The 21,150-nt window shown below is 46.7% G+C and overlaps 1 protein-coding gene across 4 annotated transcripts in view; it reads left to right on the forward strand.

Moving 5' to 3' along the window:
- The window catches only part of EDAR (ectodysplasin A receptor), a 93,532-nt gene extending 72,894 nt beyond the window's left edge, over positions 1 to 20,638 (forward strand). For 3 of the 4 annotated variants that reach the window (XM_017859936.1, XM_017859938.1, XM_017859937.1), the window contains 6 exons: positions 3,883 to 3,969; positions 5,617 to 5,913; positions 6,156 to 6,228; positions 8,935 to 9,094; positions 10,582 to 10,642; positions 20,027 to 20,638. In XM_017859936.1, coding sequence (XP_017715425.1) covers positions 3,883 to 3,969; positions 5,617 to 5,913; positions 6,156 to 6,228; positions 8,935 to 9,094; positions 10,582 to 10,642; positions 20,027 to 20,349 — 1,001 coding nt within the window. In that variant the 3' untranslated portion in view covers positions 20,350 to 20,638. The remainder of the gene's footprint in view (positions 1 to 3,882; positions 3,970 to 5,616; positions 5,914 to 6,155; positions 6,229 to 8,934; positions 9,095 to 10,581; positions 10,643 to 20,026) is intronic. The other variant, XM_017859940.1, reaches the window with a different exon arrangement.
- Positions 20,639 to 21,150: the final 512 nt, after the last annotated feature.

Raw genomic sequence — 21,150 nt, forward strand, 5'->3', positions numbered from 1 at the left:
TTTGGGGACGTCATTGCGTAACCAGCCCTGCAGGGCTGCAGAGGCATTCCACAAGTGTCTGTGTGCTCACTAGGCTGCGTTTATCGCTCCACTCTAGACCACAGGCCTGGGCATATTTGTGTCCCTATCCCCAACCCTGTCACCTGAAGCAGGCTGCAAGCCCCGGCAGGAAGGGACAAGAAGAGACGAAGATGACAAACATTCACAGACAGCACAGCCCACGGCTGTTCTTCTGCTCCGACAGTGTATCTTAAGCTCCCTTGAGCGCCTTACTGAACAGATAGATCAGCTTCTTTTCAATGTCCTGTTTGCCCTTATAAAGGAAATTAGATCATGCTGGAAACTATGCTATGATGCCCCTGTGCTTACTCACCTGATGAAGTGTGGGAGGCTACCTCCCAGCAAACAGAAATGGGCACACAGTCTGAAGTCCCCTTATCACGCTGGAGACTTCCAGAGCAACTTCAGTAAGGTCTGTGAGGGGGATGCTCTGTTGTTTGACAGGGGCTTGTGGTTTTCAGCCAGGGGCACACACCTCTCCACCAGCTGTTTTTTATTTATTTATTTATTTATTTATTTATTTATTTATTTAGAGATGGAGTTTCCCTCTTGTTGCCCAGCCTGGAGTGCAATGGTGCGGTCTCGACTCACTGCAACCTCTGCCTCCCGGGTTCCAGTGATTCTCTTGCCTCAGCCTCCCCAGTAGATGGGATTACAGGCCCCTGCCCCCAGGCCCGGCTATTTTTTTTTTTTTTTTTTTTTTTTTTTTGAGACGGAGTCTCGCTTTGTCGCCCGGGCTGGAGTGCAGTGGCCGGATCTCAACTCACTGCAAGCTCCGCCTCCCGGGTTTACGCCATTCTCCTGCCTCAGCCTCCCGAATTTTTGTATTTTTAGTAGAGATGGGTTTTTACCATGTTGGCCAGGCTGGTCTCAAACTCCTCTTAGGTGATCCTCCCACCTCGGCCTTCCAAAGTGCTGGGATTACAGGCGTGAGCCACCGTGCCTGGCCAGCTCTTTCCCGAACAAGAACACGGGTTCTGAGGCCAAGTAAGAGGCTAAATTAAGAAAGCAAAGATTTGTCATAAGTTTGAGGCCCAGGAGGAAAAAATCTTCCATTCATCATCCAGAAACACAAGGAAACATCACTCGCCCCTCAGTGGGCAGGTGACGTTTCTTACATACCCTATGACAGTCCCAGGCACTCTTAGCTGCCCTGGTCCCTCCCAAGCCCAGTGTTTTCTTGGCCAAGCTGCCAATTTGCTTTATAAGGTGTGAGGATAGAGAAGCATCCAGCCCGTTCTCCTGTGGCCCCACTCCATTTAGGGGAGACACGAGTGGATAGCTCAGCTGGTCACTAGCTCCTGGGCTGCCCCCACTCACAGAACAAGAGTGTGCATTTCTCCTGAGAACTTCCTACTAAAGAAAACAGCCAGCCCAGGTGTGGATTACAGGCTCCCACCTGTAATCCTAGCACTTTGGGAGGCTGAGGCAGGTGGATCACTTGAGGTTAGGAGTTCAAGACCAGCCTGACAAACGTGTATTTTTCTCTACTAAAAATACAAAACTTAGGTGTGGTGGCACACACCTGTACTCCCAGCCTCTCAGGAGGCTGAGGTGGGAGGATCACTTGAGCCCAGGAGGCAGAGGCTGCAGTGAGCCAAGATCATGCCACGGTACTCCCGACTGGGTGACAGAGTGAGATCCTCCTTGTCTCAAACAAAACAAAACAAAAAAACAGCCCAACTAGGAAGCTTGCTTCTCCTGGAAGCCTTGCTGCATGGGCTGACCAGGCGCAGTGCTGGGCCATTCCTCTGGGCTGGGCCAGGCTGGGGAGGTACCTTGATTTGGGGAGAGCAGCTGGCCTTGTCCTTGACTCGGGGTGCTTTTCTGTAGACCAAATGCACTTCCCAGATTTCTCCAGAACTGGTAGAGACAAAAGCGAGAGAGTGGGAGATGCATTTGAAACATGTTGGTTTTTATTATTTGCAAAACTGAAGTCTGGCCTAAAAGAAGCTTGGTCTTGTTGTAGGAGGTCTGGGACAGGACGTGATCTGTTCTGTGGTGGAATGGTTTCGTTTTGGCTGAATGGTTGTTTCTTAGTGATTTGACTGAGAGCAAAATCAGCTTCCATTCTATCCCCGCTAAGTGACACTTTTTCCGTAGAAGGGGAGTTTTAGGAAGCATAGCTGTAAGGGAAGGCAGAGCACACCTTGCTCTGAAACTGGTCACAGCTATGGAAAAACATGTCTGAGGAAAATCCTAGGGAGAAATGCAGCAAAAGTCAACTTAGCCAAGGAGGCCATCGGTAGTTCTTTTCCTCCTTTCTCGTGTTCTTATTTTCCAGATTTTATTTTATTTTATTTTATTTTATTTTATTTTATTTTATTTTTTTGAGACGGAGTTTCACTCTTGTTGCCCAGGCTGGAGTGCAGTAGTGTGATCTCAGCTCACTGCAACCTCTGCCTCCCAGGTTCAAGCGATTTTCCTACCTCAGCTTCCTAAATAACTGGGATTACAGGCATGCGCCACCATACCCAGCTAATTTTTTGTATTTAGTAAAGATGCGGTTTCACCATGTTGGCCAGGCTAGTCTCGAACTCCTGACCTCAAGTGATCCACCCACCTTGGCCTCCCAAAGTGCTAGGATTACAGGCATGAGCCACTATGCCTGGCCCCTTTTCTACTTTTTTTTTTTTTTTTAAGGCAGAGTCTCATTGTGTCACCCAGGCTGGAGTACAATGACGCGATCTCCACTTACTGCAAGCTCCGTCTCCTGGATTCACGCCATTCTCCTGCCTCAGCCTCCCCAGTAGTTGGGACTACAGGGGCCTGCCACCACACCTGGCTAATTTTTTGTATTTTTAGTAGAGACAGGGTTTCACAGTATTAGCCAGGATGGTCTCGATCTCCTGACCTCGTGATCCGCCGCCTCTTGTTCTTCTAACAAGAAGAACTTGTACCCATACTACATAGAGATAGCTATCTCATGTGCTTTTATCACCAGCCTCCTTCCCACAACAATATTTATATGTATAAATCAAGAAGCTATTTTCTCAAACTGATGCTGAACAACAATCCAAACCCAAAGTGCTGGGATTACAGGCGTGAGCCACCGCGTCCAGTCCCCTTTTCTAGATTTTTAATAGTAAGCATATATTACTTTTATGACTGGAAAAAGTATTAACACATTCCTACTCTATGTAATTGAAGGAATTAGTCAAGTATTGTATCACCCTAATAATACTTTCATATACACATTCTATGTTGCTTGTTTTTATGGATTTCATATACTTTGTCTCCATGCGTAGGAAAATTGAGTTGGTGAGGCTTGCAAAACTCCTCAACCTATGCTGTTTAGTTTTAGCAGACTTATCACATGAATGTTTTTATTTAAAAAACAATAACGGGCCAGGCGCAGTGACTCACGCCTGTAATCCCAGCACTTTGGGATGCCGAGGCAGGCAGATTACGAGGTCAGGAGATCGAGACCATCCTGGCTAACATGGTGAAACCACATCTCTACTAAAAATACAAAAAAAAATTAGCCGGGCAACGTGGCGGGCGCCTGTAGTCCCAGCTACTCGGGAGACAGACAGGAGAATGGCGTGAACCCGGGAGGCGGAGCTTTCAGTGAGCCAAGATTGTGCCACTGCACTCCAATCTGGGCAACAGAGCGAGACTCTGTCTCGAAAAAATAAAGAACAATAACAATGACTCTTTAGGGTTCATTAAACACTCTAAGAAATACAAATATTTAGCTCCCTCAGCCATCACTGTCTCAAGCCCATTCATGATCGCGAATCCAGACCCACGAGCTCTGTGGCAGCGTTTTTGAAGGTGGAGCTTCTCTGGATCATTTGAGGGACTCTCTTTTCCTTGCAGGTGTGGGAGCCACTTCAGGAGCTTCTGCCAACTTCCCTGGCACCTTGGGCAGCAGCACCCTATCTCCCTTCCAGCATGCCCACAAAGGTGAGAAGGCTGCTCAGGTATCGATCACCTGGAGTTAGGTGGTGCTTGGATGAAAGCTCGGAAGAAGAGAGGAAATGATTATGAGTAATGATTATGGTGCACTTCCCCACCTGGTCTCACCTCCCTAATGTAACTGAATGACGAGGTGCCCCCCTCACCCCGTGCAGGAAGTCATTATCTCTGCAAGGAGCGGAGTTGATCCCTCCATGGGTGTCCTGGGCCTGATGGGAGGTGCTGGTGATGAAGGCGGGGGCAGAGCGGCAGGTGGGCAGCACAGGCAGCTGCAAGCCGGGCCAGGAGGAGAGACTAGGCATCCTGGGCTTTGGTTTGGCTGGGAGTCAACAGCAGTTCTATCACTGGCTTTCATATAAACCTGCTGACCATGGCACTTTAATATTCACTTGCAGAAAGCACATTTCATTCTCCCTAACCAGGGAAGAAGGGATTGAGGAAGACCCCAAAGTTCAATATGTCTCTCAGAGTCAGCCCTCCAGCTGGCTTGGCCTTTCCCTCTCACTGGTTTAGTGCCAGCCCGTTATTGAAACATGTTTCGGGTCCAGGTCTCAGTGAGCCATGAGGTACCTTCCAGATCCCTCAGAGCACCCAGCTCGTCAGCCTCATCACTGGGCCTCTCACACGCTAACACAGAGCAAAAGGCAGGACTGCTGGGCGAGGATATATGAATCTCATTTGCACAGACCCTGGGGCGAGGAGCTCACAACATGGAGAATACTAAAACACTTATGTCATCTAGACCTGGCATGCAAATGCTATTACAGGTATTCCCCAGATGATGCTGGGAGGCTGGTTTTCCTGCAGATGCACCCACAGGGGAGGCTCAGCACCCACATGCGGGGTTTTCAGCTCTGGCACTACTTCCCCCGAGATGATCCGAGAGCTTCAGATGCTTGTCTCCTGTCTATTTGGGTGGTGGCAAATCTGGATCTTACTTCAAGAGAATCAGAGTCCTGTTTGGTTATTTTAGAGAATGAGAACGAGCTTCAGGGCATTTTATGCAATCCAAGGTCGACATTAACCTGGGAAGTGAGCAACATCCCCCAGGGTGACTGAGGGACTGCCTGGTGGAGGCAGCAGAGCAGGTGGACTAGGTGGCCCCGCCCAGGCACCACCTGTGCCCTGGAGCTCTTAAAATGACACTTAGGTTGAAATTGCATGAGGTGCAGGATGGAGCCAAACCCGGAATCCAGAGCTGATCCTGGAGTTAGGTGGTGCTCAGATGAAAGCTCGGAAGAAGAGAGGAATCCTGACTTTTGTTTGGAAATACCCAGACTTGAACTGTGCTGCCTTCCAGACACTCTTGTTCACTGGCCTTTCTTCCTCTCCACACCAAACCCTGCCCTCAGGTTCCCAAAGTAGTAGAAGCAAGAGCAAACTCCCCAGGAACAACCAGATGACCCCAGAGAAGTCTGGAGAGGCCAGTCTGAGGGCAGGCTGCAGTCCTGGTCTGGCAGCCAAAACCAACGCGGAGGACTTGGTTCTCAGTCTAAGCAAGTACCTCAGATTTCAGGGTTCCCTGAAAGTATCCCAGGGGCAGGCACATTGCTTCCAGGGGCCGTAGTCCTGGAGGGAAGAGCAGCAGCAGGAATCCTGAGCTCTGGGTCACTCATGTCTTCTCTCCACCCACAGAACTCTCAGGCCAAGGACACCTGGCCACTGCCCTGATCATTGCAATGTCCACCATCTTCATCATGGCCATCGCCATCGTCCTCATCATCATGTTCTACATCCTGAAGACAAAGCCCTCTGCCCCAGGTGACGGCCCCCATGCGCCGGTGCCCTGCCTCCTGGACTCTCCGTCAACTCTCCCTGTCGGAGAGCCTGGCTGCTCACTCCCTCCTCTCTCCCCAGCCTGTTGCACCAGCCACCCGGGGAAGAGTGTGGAGGCCCAAGTGAGCAAGGACGAGGAGAAGAAAGAGGCCCCAGGTCTGTGAACCAGGGCTTCCACACCCATGTGCGTGGTGCCCGTCTCTGGGTGGAGGGCGTCCCCGGCAGCGGCCTACTCTCTGCTTCTGCTCTCGCATGCTGAACCACGCTGTGCTTACCGCGGGGTGGTGCCACGCAGACACTGGGCAGCTCTGCCCAACAGGAAGAACAGGGTTGAGCTGAGCACAGAGCCATGAGCCAATTCTAACTCCTGTCTCCCCAACCTCCCCATTTCCCTGCAGACAACGTGGTGATGTTCTCTGAGAAGGATGAATTTGAGAAGCTGACAGCAACTCCAGCAAAGCCCACCAAGAGGTATGTGGAAGCCCCCAGCGCCAGGCTGAGGCTGGGGTCCTGTGGATCCTGAGCAGGGAGGGGAGCCAGGGTGCAGCCGGGTGCACTGACAGGCTAGCCTGGGACACCATAGGGATGTTCAGCGACAGACAGTCCCTGCCGCCTCTCTGCTGACTGGCAGGGGTCAGGCGGTGTGAGGAGCCTGTGGGAACAGCTGCCTGCTGCTCTCGGGTGAGGCTCCTGTCCCTGCACCCTGCCAAATTCCCTGGGCCTTCCTCCTTAACATCCGACTTCCTCATGCCCCTTCTCCAGACTGGGAGGACAGAACATAAGCCAAGGATGCATGCAGCATCCCCTATGACTGCTGCTGCAGCCAATACACCAGGACCGCTCGTGGCGGTGCCAGTACTGCTGCCACCGTAATGCTGGTAACAACCGCGGTGATGATGGCTAACAGCATTCGGTGCCTGCTGCCCACCAGGTGCTGGCCTAGGGCTGTGAACACATCTTCCCCTCCACAGCGCAGGAGCAAGGTGCTCATATCATCCCTGTTTATAGGATACCACACTGAGGTGTGGAAGTTGTCACTTGCCCAAGGTCACACATTAGTGAGCAGCAGGGCTGGGGTCTGAGTCCAGGCTCCCAAGGAGCCACGTGGCGTAAAGAGGCCTCTGGAGGAGGAGATTTGGCAGGTGAGGCCTTTCCCGTGTTTACCACACATGAAGGTGTGGAAGCAGCCTCTGCTCTAAAATCGAGGGAAGAGGGAAGTCAATGTTCTATTCATCCAGTGGGATGGTCATTTGGACTTGGTCCTGCGTAGCTTCCAAAAATCAACCCCACAGCCTGAGCTCCCAGCCAGGCAATGCACCTGGAGCCCGCTGCCAGCCTCTGCCCCATGGCCACTGCAGGCTGCGCTGGAAGGACACCCCCACAACAGTGCCTCCCTTGGCAGATGGGGCACAGAGGCCACCAGAAGGTCACCAAACTGGTTAGAGGAAGAGCAGAGGTTAAACCCTCCTCTCCTGCCCCCACCCCATGATCTTCCTGTGGTTCGCCTCGCAAAGCCATTCCTGTCGAGAAATAATAATCGATCCAGCATCTGTGTGGAGCTTTGGCATTCATAAAGCACTGCCAGGTGCATTGTCTCACCTGGAAAACTCCAGTGTCTCTTAACACCCCTGACACACGAGCAGGAGGCAAACAAATACAAAGTCTTTGCATACGAGGAAAGAAAAGCGGAGTATGTGTTGGGGTGGTTATTTCCTGCAAGTGACTCAATTCCAGTTGATCATTTTTCAGCCACGACCACCCCTGCAGGAATTTGTGGTCTAAGCCCCATTGTGCCTGACTGGCGGGAGGTGCCAGATCCGAGCTGCTGCTCCCAGGAGCAAGGGCAGGACCTGGTCACCCTGTATGGATGTAACTCTTAAATAGGGCCTCCCTAGAGACTGAATTCGCTCCTCAGCCTCCAGCCCAGCCTTATCTCATTCCGTCTCAGCCTCTCCCTTCTGTTTTTCAAGCTTTTCTTATTTCCAGAAATTAAAAGGGCAGAGACACGCCCCACGACCTGAGTTGCAGTTGAAGACGGAAAATTCAGAGGCCCTACTAGGAAAAAATATATACTTCTTTCATACACAAATATTAAATACAAATTGAACCCTGACAATTGTACATTAAAAGACAGCAAGGCGCTGAGCTTTTGTCTCTGCTGTTTGTCCCTGGGTCTTGGAGACAGGACCTGGGGTGCCACCTCACCTGCTCCATCTCACCTGCTCTCAAGTGGGGACAGGGATGGGCCCTACCACCTCCTTGTGAGCCCCTGAAGCCTGATGAGGAAGTGGATCCCACTGGGGCTTCGTGATGGTTCTCATTTTCTTTGTATTACTCTGTCTCTAGGGTTGTGTTTGCCTGTGGGCTTCACTGCTGTAACCTAGTTACTAACAAATACAATCCTTTTTTTTTTAAGAAAAAAAGGTCTTCAGCCAAACCACAGGAAGCAAGCAGGATGCCTCTAAAAAGAATATTGCTTTTCATATACTTGGAATGGTTTTAAGAGAGTTTAAGCTCCAACCCACATGTGCCAAGGGCAGACCCTGGGTTCTTTGTGGGCTGTGAACCACAAGGTGGCATGAACCTGGGCTTCGTGCATCCGACCGCCCACCCACCTCACCCGCTGGGGCTTGCTGTGCCACCCTCTGCAATGCACACAGGTCAGCCAGGTCACCCCCCTAGTCAAGAGGGGGCTTTCCAGGCACAAGGCTCCATTCAGCTCCCTTTTCAATGACTCCAGAGAGCCAGCATGGATTCAGTGCCAGCCACATCAATCTATTTGCTTAACATGAAGACACCAGTTGAACTTGGTGCTTACTGGGATTAAATACAGGGATCTAGGACATATTCAATGAACCTTTATGGAGCAGCCACTGCGTGTCAGATAGCAGAGAAGGAGAGGCCCATGGATGCCTCCCACCCTCAGTGGCAGCCCCAGCCCCTTAGACGCCTGCAGGTCACCCACCATGGACTTGTTTGGAAGGAAGCAGGAAGCCACCGATGTATCTGTCTCATCTCACGTCCCCTGGTCCTGTGCCCACAAGGTGCCCAGTTGAAAAACAAGTCATTGCCCCCCACTGTCCACAGCTGAGCAATGGACAAGTTCACCACAGGAGAACTTGTCAGGGCTGCAGTCCCCCCAGGCGCTGCTAATGACCATTGCTCTTGTTTTTGCAGCGAGAACGATGCCTCGTCTGAGAATGAGCAGCTGCTGAGCCGGAGTGTGGACAGTGACGAGGAGCCCGCCCCTGACAAGCAGGGCTCCCCGGAGCTGTGCCTGCTGTCGCTGGTTCACCTGGCCAGGGAGAAGTCTGCCACCAGCAACAAGTCAGCCGGGGTGAGGCTCCTGCAGATGCCATGATGAGCTGTGAGATGTGGCCCCCTCACAGCCGCAAGACTAGAACTTTCTTACTGAATCAGCTCTCCTGCAAGATGGGGTGTTTCTCCCAAAAGTCCAAGCAAGGAGACTTGGACAGTGACAGGTTCACAGCAAGATAGTCAAAAGGGGGGGAAAAAGACTTTCTTTTTTTTTTGAGATGGGACCCAGCCTGTCTGTCACCCAGCCTGGAGAGCGGTGGTGCGATCTCGGCTCACTGCAACCTCCACCTCCTGGGTTCAAGCAATTCTTCTGTCTCAGCCTCCCAAGTAGCTAGGACTACAGGTGCATGCTGCCACGCCCAGCTAATTTTTTTGTATTTTAGTAGAGACGAGGTTTCACTGTGTTGCCCAGGCTGATCTCAAACTCCTGAGTTCAGGCAATCCACCTGCCTCAGCCTCCCAAAGCGCTAGGATTACAGGTGTGAGCCACCACGCCCAGCCACTTTGTTTTTATTATATAGCTTCATACACAAACATGAAAAGAATAAGCAAAAGAAAAAAGGTCAAATCACTTGGAATGCCAGAGGGCAGAAAAAGATCCTTGTAAATATACTGGATTTTATCCAGCTAGACAATTTTCTACACACACACACACACACACACACACACACGCCTTTCTTGTAAGCATTTTTAAAAATATAAAAACAGGCTCACATGTAGAAACTGTCCCCAGGGTTTTATCACCTACCACCCTGTAATGTACTGTGGCCAGGAGCAGGGCAGGGGTGAGGGCAGAGATGACCAGAGCCCTCTTGGGCTCCCTGTGGACCTGGCCTGTGGTCGTCCCTCTAGTCTGTGCCCTGGCTGCAGACCCCAGCCGCAGGACAGCTGTGTTGCTAGGCAACATCACTGATGGCAAAAATGCCCAGTTGGGATCCTGGCTCCGGCCTGGTCCTGATAGGATGCCATGCTCTACCTGCTCCAAGTTCAGTGACCTCGGTAATGGGGCTGCCACTTGCAGAGATCCTGGAAGCCTGTGGGTTGTTACAAAAGAAATAGGTAGCCATGGCCCCAGGACTCTTCAGCCAGGGCCACTGAGCACCTGTGCACCGTGGGCCTGGTCTCCTGGCACCAGCCACGTGATCCAGAATGGGAGCCCCGCACGGCTCTGCTGCAGCACAGATGTCCTGAGGGCAAGTGGGGGTCCCCATGGTCATCTTTTCAAACAGACTGATGCCAGGGGTATCCCCAAGTATCTTACGAGTCTGACCACCCAGCTGAGCCTGAGAAGCACCCACAGTGGACCCCAAAGATGATTGAGTGGGAAAACCTGAAGAAGACCCTCCTCCCTGTGTGTCGGGGCTGGGGTGCTGACACGGGGGCTGTGTGCAGCGTCTCTGGTGTCAGGCGTAGCTGCTGCCTGCCCCTGCTGACATGGAGGATTTGCCTCCTCACTACTGTTGCCCCTTTCTGGAGGTGAAAATTCTCCTGACTCCTTTTTTACAGATTCAAAGCCGGAGGAAAAAGATCTTGGATGTGTATGCCAACGTGTGTGGAGTCATGGAAGGTAAGCTGAGAGAGGTGGTGCAGATATAAGGGCTGTGCCCGGAGCCCTGAGGCTCCTGTGAGGGGAACTCAGGGAAGCCGCCCATCCAGTTGCTGCACTCTGGTCAGAACGGCCGCTGGAACTGACTTCAGGTGTGGAGAAACAGAATCTGGCTCCCAGATATTAGAAGGCATCTCCCAGTGCTTCCATGGGCCTTCCCCTCATGGCGGGAGACAGCCCGGTGCAGGCACCCACTACAGGGACATGCAGGGTCGGGGAGCAGCAGCCATGGAGCCTTGGAACTCCCGTGTCCCCAGTGCCTGTCTCCACACTGGCATCGTCATCTGGGAAACATAATCAGTCACTTAGTCACTTATCCTAGACTTAGCCGCCCTCTCCCTGCCGTCGAGCGTCCCCGATGTCCGATGGCCCTGGGAGCCTCCAGCCTCCCCTCCCAGCAGCCTTCTGAGCCAAGTCAGGCTGTCTCCCCATAACCTGGGCTTGGGTGTGGGCAGGTAAAAGGCAACAGGATAGGACCGTCGGTGCTGCAATCTGAAATCATAATCCTCAGCTTCCAGTTCCTGCAAAATCCTCTTTCTAAATTACCTTCTTATTAACCCCAAAGATAAACCCCTCGTGGCTGAGGTCAGGAGTTTTCCTGCTGCTGGCCTTGCTGGCCTCCCTCCTCGGACTCCTTGATCTGGCCGGGCAGCAGGAGTGGAGCCTGGTGCACGCCGGGCAGCTCACCAATGCCCCCAATGCCGCTCCTCCCACCCCCACACTCCACCATAGGCCAAGTGCAGCCCCCTGTTCCCTGGCAGGCTTTCTGGTTCAGTGCTTTGTTGGCCAGAAATAACTATACTGTGGGTGAGCTCCAGGGCCAAGAATTCTTGGCTGCCGCTGAAACGTGGCATCTCTCCATAAACACATGCCCCAGGTCAGCCTGCCTGATCTCACCTGGCATGGCCTGGGGCTGTCAGCTGCCCAGGGGAGGATGGTCTAGGACTCACCTTCCATCCACCAGCAAGCTCTTCTCTGCTCCAAAAAATATTTAGTTCACACCCCGGGACAGGGGTTTTCAAACCTCAGCCAGGGCTGAGAACTTGTGCTCTGTGCCCAGCCCTGATGAATATTAGAGTCACCTGCAGGTCTTAACACCATCTCTGCCCATCCAGCCCACCCAATCTGCCCCAACACCCTGATGTAATTAGTCAGGGGTGAATCCCAGGCATCTGTGTCTCTGTTTTTTGTTTTGTCTTGTTTTTAATTAAACTTTTTATTTTGAGATACTTCTTACCATGTAGTAGTAAGAGAGAATACAGAGAGATCCTGCAAGCCTTTTACCCAGTTTCTCCTAATGATAACATCTTGCAAAACCATACACAGAAGTCACAACCAGGACACTGATATCGACACGGTGAAGCTAGACTCAGCTCCCATACAAAAAACTCCTCCTGTTGCCCTTTTACAGCCACAGCCAATTCCCACCCATCCCACCCTCACCTAGGCCCCAGGAAACCAGTAATCTGTTCTCCGTTCCTACAGTTTTGTCATTTCAAGAGTGTTATAAAAGTGGAATCACATTATGTAACCGTTGGTGAATGGCTTTTTGCACTCAGCATAATTCACTGGAGGTCCAGCCAGGTTGTTGCATGTATCAATAGTCCATTCCTCTCTCTTGCTGAGTAGTAGTCTGTGGCATAAATAGACCAGAGCTGGTTTAACCATTCACTTGCTGAAGGACATCAGGGTTATTTCCACTTAAGGGCTATGATGAACAAAGGTGCTATAAATATTTGTGTATAGGTTTTCGTGTACTTTTGTACACGTATGTACGAGTACTTTTGTTGGCTTGTATGATAGTTGCATGGTTGTTTTTTTAAAAAAACTGCCAAACTGTTTTCCAAAGTTGTTGTACCCTTTTACATTCCTATGAGCAGTGTGTGAATGGTCTAGTTTCTCCATATCCTTGCAGCAGTTGGTGGTGTCACTATGTTTTATTTTAGCTATTCTGAGAAGTGTGTTATGATACCTTAGTGTGGTCTTAATTTGCATGTTCCTATTGTTTGAATATCCTTTCTTGTGTTTATTTTTCATCTGTATGTCCTCTTCAGTAAAATGAATGTTTCTTCATGTCTTTTGCCCATTTTTCAATGGTATTATATGATTTTTTGCTGTTGAGTTTTGAGGGTTTTTTTTTTTTTTGAGACGGAGTCTCGCTCTGTCGCCCGGGCTGGAGTGCAGTGGCCGGATCTCAGCTCACTGCAAGCTCAGCCTCCCGGGTTTACACCATGCCCCTGCCACAGCCTCCCGAGTAGCTGGGACTACAGGCGCCCGCCACCTCGCCCGGCTAGTTTTTTGTATTTTTTAGTAGAGACGGGGTTTCACCATTTTAGCCAGGATGGTCTCAATCTCCTGACCTCGTGATCCGCCCGTCTCGGCCTCCCAAAGTGCTGGGATTACAGGCTTGAGCCACCGCGCCCGGCCAGTTTTGAGGGTTTTTAACAATATATTCTAGACACTAGTCCTATGATGGATATGTGGTTTTGTAAATGTTTTCTGCATTCTATAGCTAGTTTAACTTATCTTTTCAGTCTCTTAACAGGGTCTTTCACAGAATGATGCTTTAAATTTTTATGAGTCAAATTTATGAAACTAATTATAAAGTTTTCCTTTTATGGATGGTGCTTTTTGTGTCAAATCTAAGATCTCTCTTGCCTAGTCCTAGATCCCAGAGATTTGCTCCCACAATTTTTTCTAGAAGTTTTATAGCTTAATGTTTTATATTTAAGTCCACATAGTTTTTATGTTTTGCATTTAAGTTCACATAGTTCACATTTTGCAGTTAAGTTTGAGTTGATTTTTATAGAAGATATGAAACTTGGGTCAAAGTTCATTTTTTTGTCTATGGATATCCAATTGCTCCAGCACTGTTTTTTTTGAAAAAGTATCTTTCCTCCATTGAATTGCTTTTCAAACTTTATCAAAAATCAGTTTGGCATATTCGTATAGGTCTATTTTCTGGGGTCGCTGTTCTGTTGCATTGATCTACATGTCTGTCCCTCTTATAATACCACACATTCTTGATTCTTGTATAAGTTATATAATAACTTATATAAGTCTTGAAATCAAATAGACTGCTCCCACTTTCTTTTTTCAAAAATCTTTTAGCTATTCTAGTTCCTTTGTCTTTCTATATAAGTTTTAGAATAGTCTTCCCTATATGTACAAAATGCCTTGCTGGGATTTTAATGAGTTGCAACAAAACTGTATATCAATTGGGAAGATTTGACATCTTTATTATGTTGAGTCTTCTGAGCCATTGACATGGTATAGCTCTTCATTTATTTAGCACAACTTTAATTTTTTTTTATCTACATTGTGTAGTTTCCAAAAAACAAGTTCTATGCATATTTTGCTAGATTTACATCATAAGTATATCATTTATTTTTTGAGCAACTGTAAATGACAATTTAAATTCAGTAGCCATACATTCATTGTTAGCTATATAGAAATACAATTGATTTTTGTATGTTTATTATGTATCCTGTGACCTTGCTGAATTCACTTATAAGATCTGGGGGTCTTCTTGTAGATTCCTTGGGATTTTCTACATAGATAATCACATCTGCAAATGGGAGCGTTTTATTTCTTCCTTTCCAATGTGTATACCTTTTCCTTCCTTTTCTCATTTTATTGCACTGGCTACACCTTCCAGCACTACAGTGAATGTAAGTGATGAAGCATAAGCAGAAATTCTTGCCTTATTTCTGATCTTAAAAGCATTCCATTTTTCACCATTAAGTATAATATTAGCTCTAGGCTTTTTATAAATTGTTGACATTAATTTTTTGAGTGGATTGCAGTAATTTTTAAATATTGAACCAGCCTTGCCTCCCTGGAATAAGCCATACCTGATGTGGTACAATTCTTTTTTATATGGTTGCATTCTATTTGCTAATATTTTGTTAAGGATTTTGCATTTCTATTCATGAGAGATATTGGTCTGTGGTTTGTGGTTTGTTTTTTGTCTTTGTCTGGTTTTTGTATCCAGTTTATACTACCCTCACAGAGTAAGTTAGGAAGTGTTTCTTCCTTTTCTATGTCTAGAAAATATAGTGTAGAATTGCTATTAATTATTTCTTAAACATTTTGTAGAATTCTTCAGTGAAATCATGTGGACCTAGAGATTTCTTTTGGGGAGTTTTTGTTTGTTTGTTTTTTGAGATGGAGTCTTGCTCTGTCACCCAGGGTGGAGTGCAGTGGCACGATCCTGGCTCACTGCAACCTCTGCCTCCCAGGTTCAAGCGATTCTCCTGCCTCAGCCTCCCAAGTAGCTGGGATTATAGGCTTGTGCCACCGAAGCGCAGCTAATTTTTTTTTTTTTTTGAGATGGAGTCTCACTCTGTCCCAGGCTGGCAACCTCCACCTCCCAGGTTCAATTGATTCTCCTGCCTCAGCCTCCTGAGTAGCTAGGATTACATGTGCGTGCTACCATGCCCAGCTAATTTCTGTATTTTTAGTAGAGATGGGGTTTCACCATGTTGGTCAGGCTGGTCTTGAACTCCTGACCACATGGTCCACCTGCTTTGGTCTCCCAAAATGCTGGGATTACAGCGTGAGCCACCATGCCTGGCCCTAATTTTTGTATTTTAGTAGAAACAGGGTTTCACCATCTTGGCCAGAGTGGTCTTGAACTCCTGACCTCAAGCAACATAACCACCTTGGCCTCCCAAAGTGCTGGGATTACAGGCGTGAGCCACCACGTTTGGCTGGAGATTTTTACAGTTACAAATTCAGCTTCCTTAATAGTTATAAGTCTGTTCAAATGATCTGTTTTACATTGGGTAAGTTGTGATAGTTTATGTTTTTTGAGAAATTGTTTATTTTCACCTAAGTTGTCAAATTTGTATGTGTAGAGTTAAAATTGCATAGTTTTCCCTTATTATCTGTTTGATATCTATGGTGTCTGTAGTGATATCTCCTGCTTCTTTCTTGATATTGGTAATTTGTGTCTTATCTATTTTTTTCCTTGTCAGTTATATTGATCTTTTCAAATAACTGTTTCTTTTCATATTGCTCTCTTTTACTTTACTGTTTTCAATTTCATTGATTACTGTTCTTATTTCTAAATTACTTATTTCCTTCTATGTACATTTGGTTTATTTTGTTAATCTTTTTCTAAGTGCTTGAGATGGGAGCTTAGATTATTAACTTAAGAGTTTTCCTCCTTTGTATTTCTGCTATAAATTTCCCTCTCAGTACTACTTTAGCTGTGTCTCACAAATACTGACATCTGGTATTTTTATTTTCATTCATTTCTAAATTTTCTTTGAGACTTCCTCTTTGACCTGTGGATTATTTAGAAGACTGTTGTCTAGTTTCCAAATGTGTAAAGATTTTTCTGCTATTGATTTATATTCTAATTATATTGTGGTAGGGGAATATACTTTGTATAATTTCAATTCTTTTAATTTGTTGAGGTGTAAGGCCCATAATTATAAAGAATGTGTATTCTGCTGTTGTTGAATGGAGTGTTCTATAAATGCTGATTAGATCTTGTTGGTTGATGATGTTGGTAAGTTCTATATTCTTGCTGATTTTTTTCTAATTGTTCTATCATTTACTGAGGGAGGAATGTTAAAGTTTTCAACTATAATTGTGGGCTTGTCTCTTCTTTCAGGTCTAACAGTTTTTGTTTCACATATTTTGGAGCTCTGTTGTTTGGTGCATCTTCATTTAGGATTGCTATGTTTTCTTGGATTGACCCTTTTATCATTATTAAATGTCACTTTCTGGTAATTTTTTTCCTCTGAAGTCTACTTTAACTGATGTTATAGCCATTCTGCCTTCCTTTTATTGAAGTCTGCATGGTATGTATTTTTCCATCCTTTTACTTCCAACCAGCCTCTCTCATTATATTGAAGTGAGTTTCTTGGAGGCAGCATATAGCTGGGTATATTTTAAAATCTACTCTACCAAGTTCTGCCTTTTAGGTTTTTGTTTGTTTGTTTGTTTTTTATGGAGTTTCTGCTCCTGTTGCCCAGACTGGAGTGCAATGGTGTGATCTTGGCTCACTGCAACCTCTGCTTCCCAGGTTCAAGCAGTTCTCCTGCCTCAGCCTCTCAAGTAGCTGGGCATCACAGGCATCCACCACCACACCGGCTAATTTTGTATATTTAGTAGAAACAGGGTTTCACCATGTTGGTCAGGCAGGTCTCAAACTCCTGACCTCAGCTGATCCACCTGCCTTGGCCTCCCAAAGTGCTGGTATTACAGGCATAAGCCACCACACCCAGCCTTTAGTTGGTATTTAAACCATTTACATTAAATGTAGTCATTATTACATTAGGGCTTAATTAAGTCTGCTATTTTATATTTTGTTTACTGTTTGTTGTCTCTGTTTTTCATTTCTGTGTTTTTATATTCCTGCTTTGCTGTGGGTCACTTGAACATATTTCAGAATTCAACTTTGGTGTTTTTTGAGTGATATGTTTTGATTTTATCTTTTTCCATAGTTATTTTAGTAGTTTGTCTAGAGACTACATTTACACATATAACTTATCAGTCTACTGGTGTTATTAGTATTTATTTTTATTTTATTTTATTTTGAGATGGAGTCTTGTTCTGTTGCCCAGGTTGGAGAGCAGTGGCGCGATCTTGGCTCACTGCAACCTCTGCCTCCCAGGTTCAAGCGATTCTCCTGCCTCAGCCTTCCGAGTAGCTAGGATTACAGCTGTGCACCACCACACCAACCGGTTGTATTTTTAGTAGAGACAGGGTTTCACCATGTTGCCCGGGCTGGTCTCGAACTCCTGACCTCAGGTGAACTGCCGACCTCAGCCTCCCAAAGTCCTTGGTTTACAGGTGTGAGCCACTGTGTCTGGCCTTCCTGCTGTTATTATTTTGCCAGTTTGAATGAAGTATAAAAACTTTACCTTTCTCTTTGTCCCTTTACCTTCCCTGTTTATAGTAGTTGTAAATATTTCCTCTACATATATTTAGAACAACATAAATTGCTTCAACTGCCTAACATAATTCAGAAAACTTAAAAGAGAAGGAAAGTCTATTTTATTTCCCCAAATTTTTGCTCACTATGTTCTTTTCTGTCTTTTCTGATGTCTCAAGTTTCATTCTTTTATTATTTCCTTTCTGTTTATACAATTTCCTTTTGTTTCTTTTAGGGTGGTCTGCTGGTGAAAAATTCTTAATTTTTCTTTGGCTTGGAATGTCTTGATATTCTCATGTCCTCCTGAAGGATATTTTCACTCAGCTCACTGCAACCTGGTATGCAACTCTGGGTTGAAAGTTCTCTTCCTTCAGTACTTGGAAATACTGTGCTACTTCTCTCTGGTCTCCAGGTTTCTGATTATAAATTTACTGTCATTCTAATTGTTTTCTGTCTCTAGGTCAGGCGTTGTTTTTCTTTGGCTGTTTCTAAGACTTTATCTTTAGTTTTCAGAAGTTCATTTATGATGTATCTTGACATGAATATATTTGGGTTTATCCTGTTTGGGATTTGCTTAGCTTCTTGAATCTGTAGACTTGTATCTCTTTACAAATTTGGGGAGTTTTAAGCCATCATTTATTTGAGTACTTTAGTCCCACTCTCTTCTCGTCTCCTTCTGAAACTTCATGACACAAATGTTAGCTCTTTTGTTATAACCCCACAGTTCCCTAAGGCTCTGTGTTTTTCAGTTTATTTTCTCTGATTGAGTAATTTCCACTGCTAGCTTCCATTATCCATCTCACTGATTCTTTCCTCTGTCTTTATTCTGCCATTGAGCACATCCACTGAGTCTTTATTGTGGTTATTGTATTTTTTAAGTTCTAATATTTTCATTTCTTTTGTACATTTTGTATATTTTTGCTGAGGATTTCTATTTTTTTCTATTTTCTATTTCTGTTTTTCTATTATTGCATTTGTTTTAAGCATGTTCATAATTGCTTGTTGAAGCACTTTTATTATGGCTTCTTTAAAACCTTTTTCAGATTACCTAACATCTGTCATCTCAGTGTTAGCATCTATTGTTTTTCTTTTTTACTCATTTGACATCTTCCTGGTTCTTGGTATGATGAATGAATTCACTTTGAAACCTGTGTAGTTTTATGTCCTGATATGAAACTCTGGGTCTTATTTAAGCCTTCTATTTTAGCTGGCTCCTTTTGATAGACAGCCCTGTGGCAGGAGAATGAGGGTGCTGTCTTGCTACTGTTAGGTGAAGGTAGACATCCAAATTCCCCACTCAACCTTCACTAACACCCAAGGGGACTCCTTTTTACTGCTACTTGGGGTTTGGGAGTATGGCTCCTGACATGGTCACCACAGGGGCAGGGGAGTTGTTACCAGCTGGTTGATGAGAAAGCCCCATCTCCCTACATGGCCTTTCCTGACACCACCTGGCACAGTGTTACAGCTTGGTGAGGGTGGAAGTTTAGGCTCCCCTCTCAGTCTTTGCTACCCTGGATGGAGTGGGGACACAGTTTTTCTGTGGTGTTTGGCTGGAATAGAGCAATTATTGTCTAAATGTTTTATGCTTGCTAGGCTGCTCTTTTCCTAGTGCTCTGACTAGAGAGAGAAGCCTTTTGTTGGGGCTGTTTTTGTCTGTGGTTGCTATTATTTCTGGATTTTTGGACTTTTCTGCCCCATGTCTGGAATGAGGCCAAAGAAAACCCAGGGAACTCACCACTACCACCATCCTTAGGTACCGAGGTCCCTAGTTGGTCTGTCTTCTTTTCTCCACTTTTCAGAGACTTCTTGTATTTGTTTTATACAGAATGTTCAGGGCTTTTAGCTGCACTTAGTGGGAGGATTAGGGAAAATTATATCTACTCATCTTCCAGAAGCAGCAATATCAAGTTTTTAAATGCTCCTAGGTGAGTCTAATGTACAGTGAACCCCAAAAACCATCAGACCACTGAGTTGGCAGTGACTTGGTTCAGATAACCCCAATCTGGGGCTATCATTGAGAGCACCCATTACAAAGTTGACTACTGTTCCCTAAAGAGACATGATACTGTCTCTTTGACCCCCTCCTCAGCCCAGCCCCATGGGAGACAGGGTTACCCAACTAAGGATAACTTGTCTTGAAGTCTTTGAGAATTGCTAAAAATGGTCATCAGGGAATTATTATCATGGTCAATAGAGCAGTCATTTTCCTAGTGGGGAAGGGGCTCTTACCGGGGTTAGGGTACATGCACAGCCCTCTCTTGTGGCTGGCAGCGTTCTAGGTGTCGTTTGCCTTAAATTATGCATTTGTTTTAGGTGGCTTTCTGCATGCTTTGTTTTACGATTTTTTTATGTTTTTTTCAATAATTTTTATTTCATTTAAATAATTTTTCATGGTGTTGACCTTCTGTTGACTGCGACTTGCAGCATCTAACTGTGGCCATTGGTGTTTGCAGGTCTTAGCCCCACGGAGCTGCCATTTGATTGCCTCGAGAAAACTAGCCGAATGCTCAGCTCCACGTACAACTCTGAGAAGGCTGTTGTGAAAACGTGGCGCCACCTCGCCGAGAGCTTCGGCCTGAAGAGGGATGAGATTGGGGGCATGACAGACGGCATGCAGCTCTTTGACCGCATCAGCACAGCAGGCTATAGCATCCCTGAGCTGCTCACAAAACTGGTGCAGATTGAGCGGCTGGATGCTGTGGAGTCCTTGTGTGCAGACATACTGGAGTGGGCGGGGGTTGTGCCACCTGCTACCCAGCCACATGCTGCATCCTGAAAAGCATGCCTGTGGGTTGTCCTCCCAGGACAAGCCAAGGATCAATGAGGGCTCTGGAGCTGTAAGTGGTGCCAAAAGACTGCCAAGAATCAAGGCTTTTGTGATGTCACCATGTGCCTTAGGATGTTCAAGGAGCCAGATGAAATAAGGCCTGTCTTCCAATTTAACCAAAGATAAAGGACTAGAGCTGGGCTACTTTCAGATGCTCACCTGTACCTCACCAGGCAGAGTAAATATCCACTCACGCCGGGCGCGGTGGCTCAAGCCTGTAATCCCAGCACTTTGGGAGGCCGAGACGGGCGGATCACGAGGTCAGGAGATCGATACCATCCTGGCTAACACGGTGAAACCCCGTCTCTACTAAAAAATACAAAAAACTAGCCGGGCGATTTGGCGGGCGCCTGTAGTCCCAGCTACTCGGGAGGCTGAGGCAGGAGAATGGCGTAAACCCAGGAGGCGGAGCTTGCAGTGAGCTGAGATCCGGCCACTGCACTCCAGCCTGGGCGCGAGACTCTGTCTCAAAAAAAAAAAAAAAAAAAAAAAAACCACTCACTCATACAGCCAGCCTACCAGCCCACCATTAACTCACTGAACAATGAGACAATGTTGAGGACTCAAATGAACCAAACCCCGTGGGACTGACAGAAGTGAAGAATCTGTTCCCTGTCTTTAAGGAGTTTGCACTCCAGTAGAAGACAGAAGGAACGTATGTTTACAAACCACTTCACTGGAAGACATCAAACAAGCTGAATGAAGGGGCACTTAGAAAATGTAATAGAAGTTCTACGTGGGAGATGACTC

This window comes from Rhinopithecus bieti, unplaced genomic scaffold (genome assembly GCF_001698545.2).
Source record: "Rhinopithecus bieti isolate Rb0 unplaced genomic scaffold, ASM169854v2 scaffold_53274, whole genome shotgun sequence".
NCBI classification, from domain to species: Eukaryota; Metazoa; Chordata; class Mammalia; order Primates; family Cercopithecidae; genus Rhinopithecus; species Rhinopithecus bieti.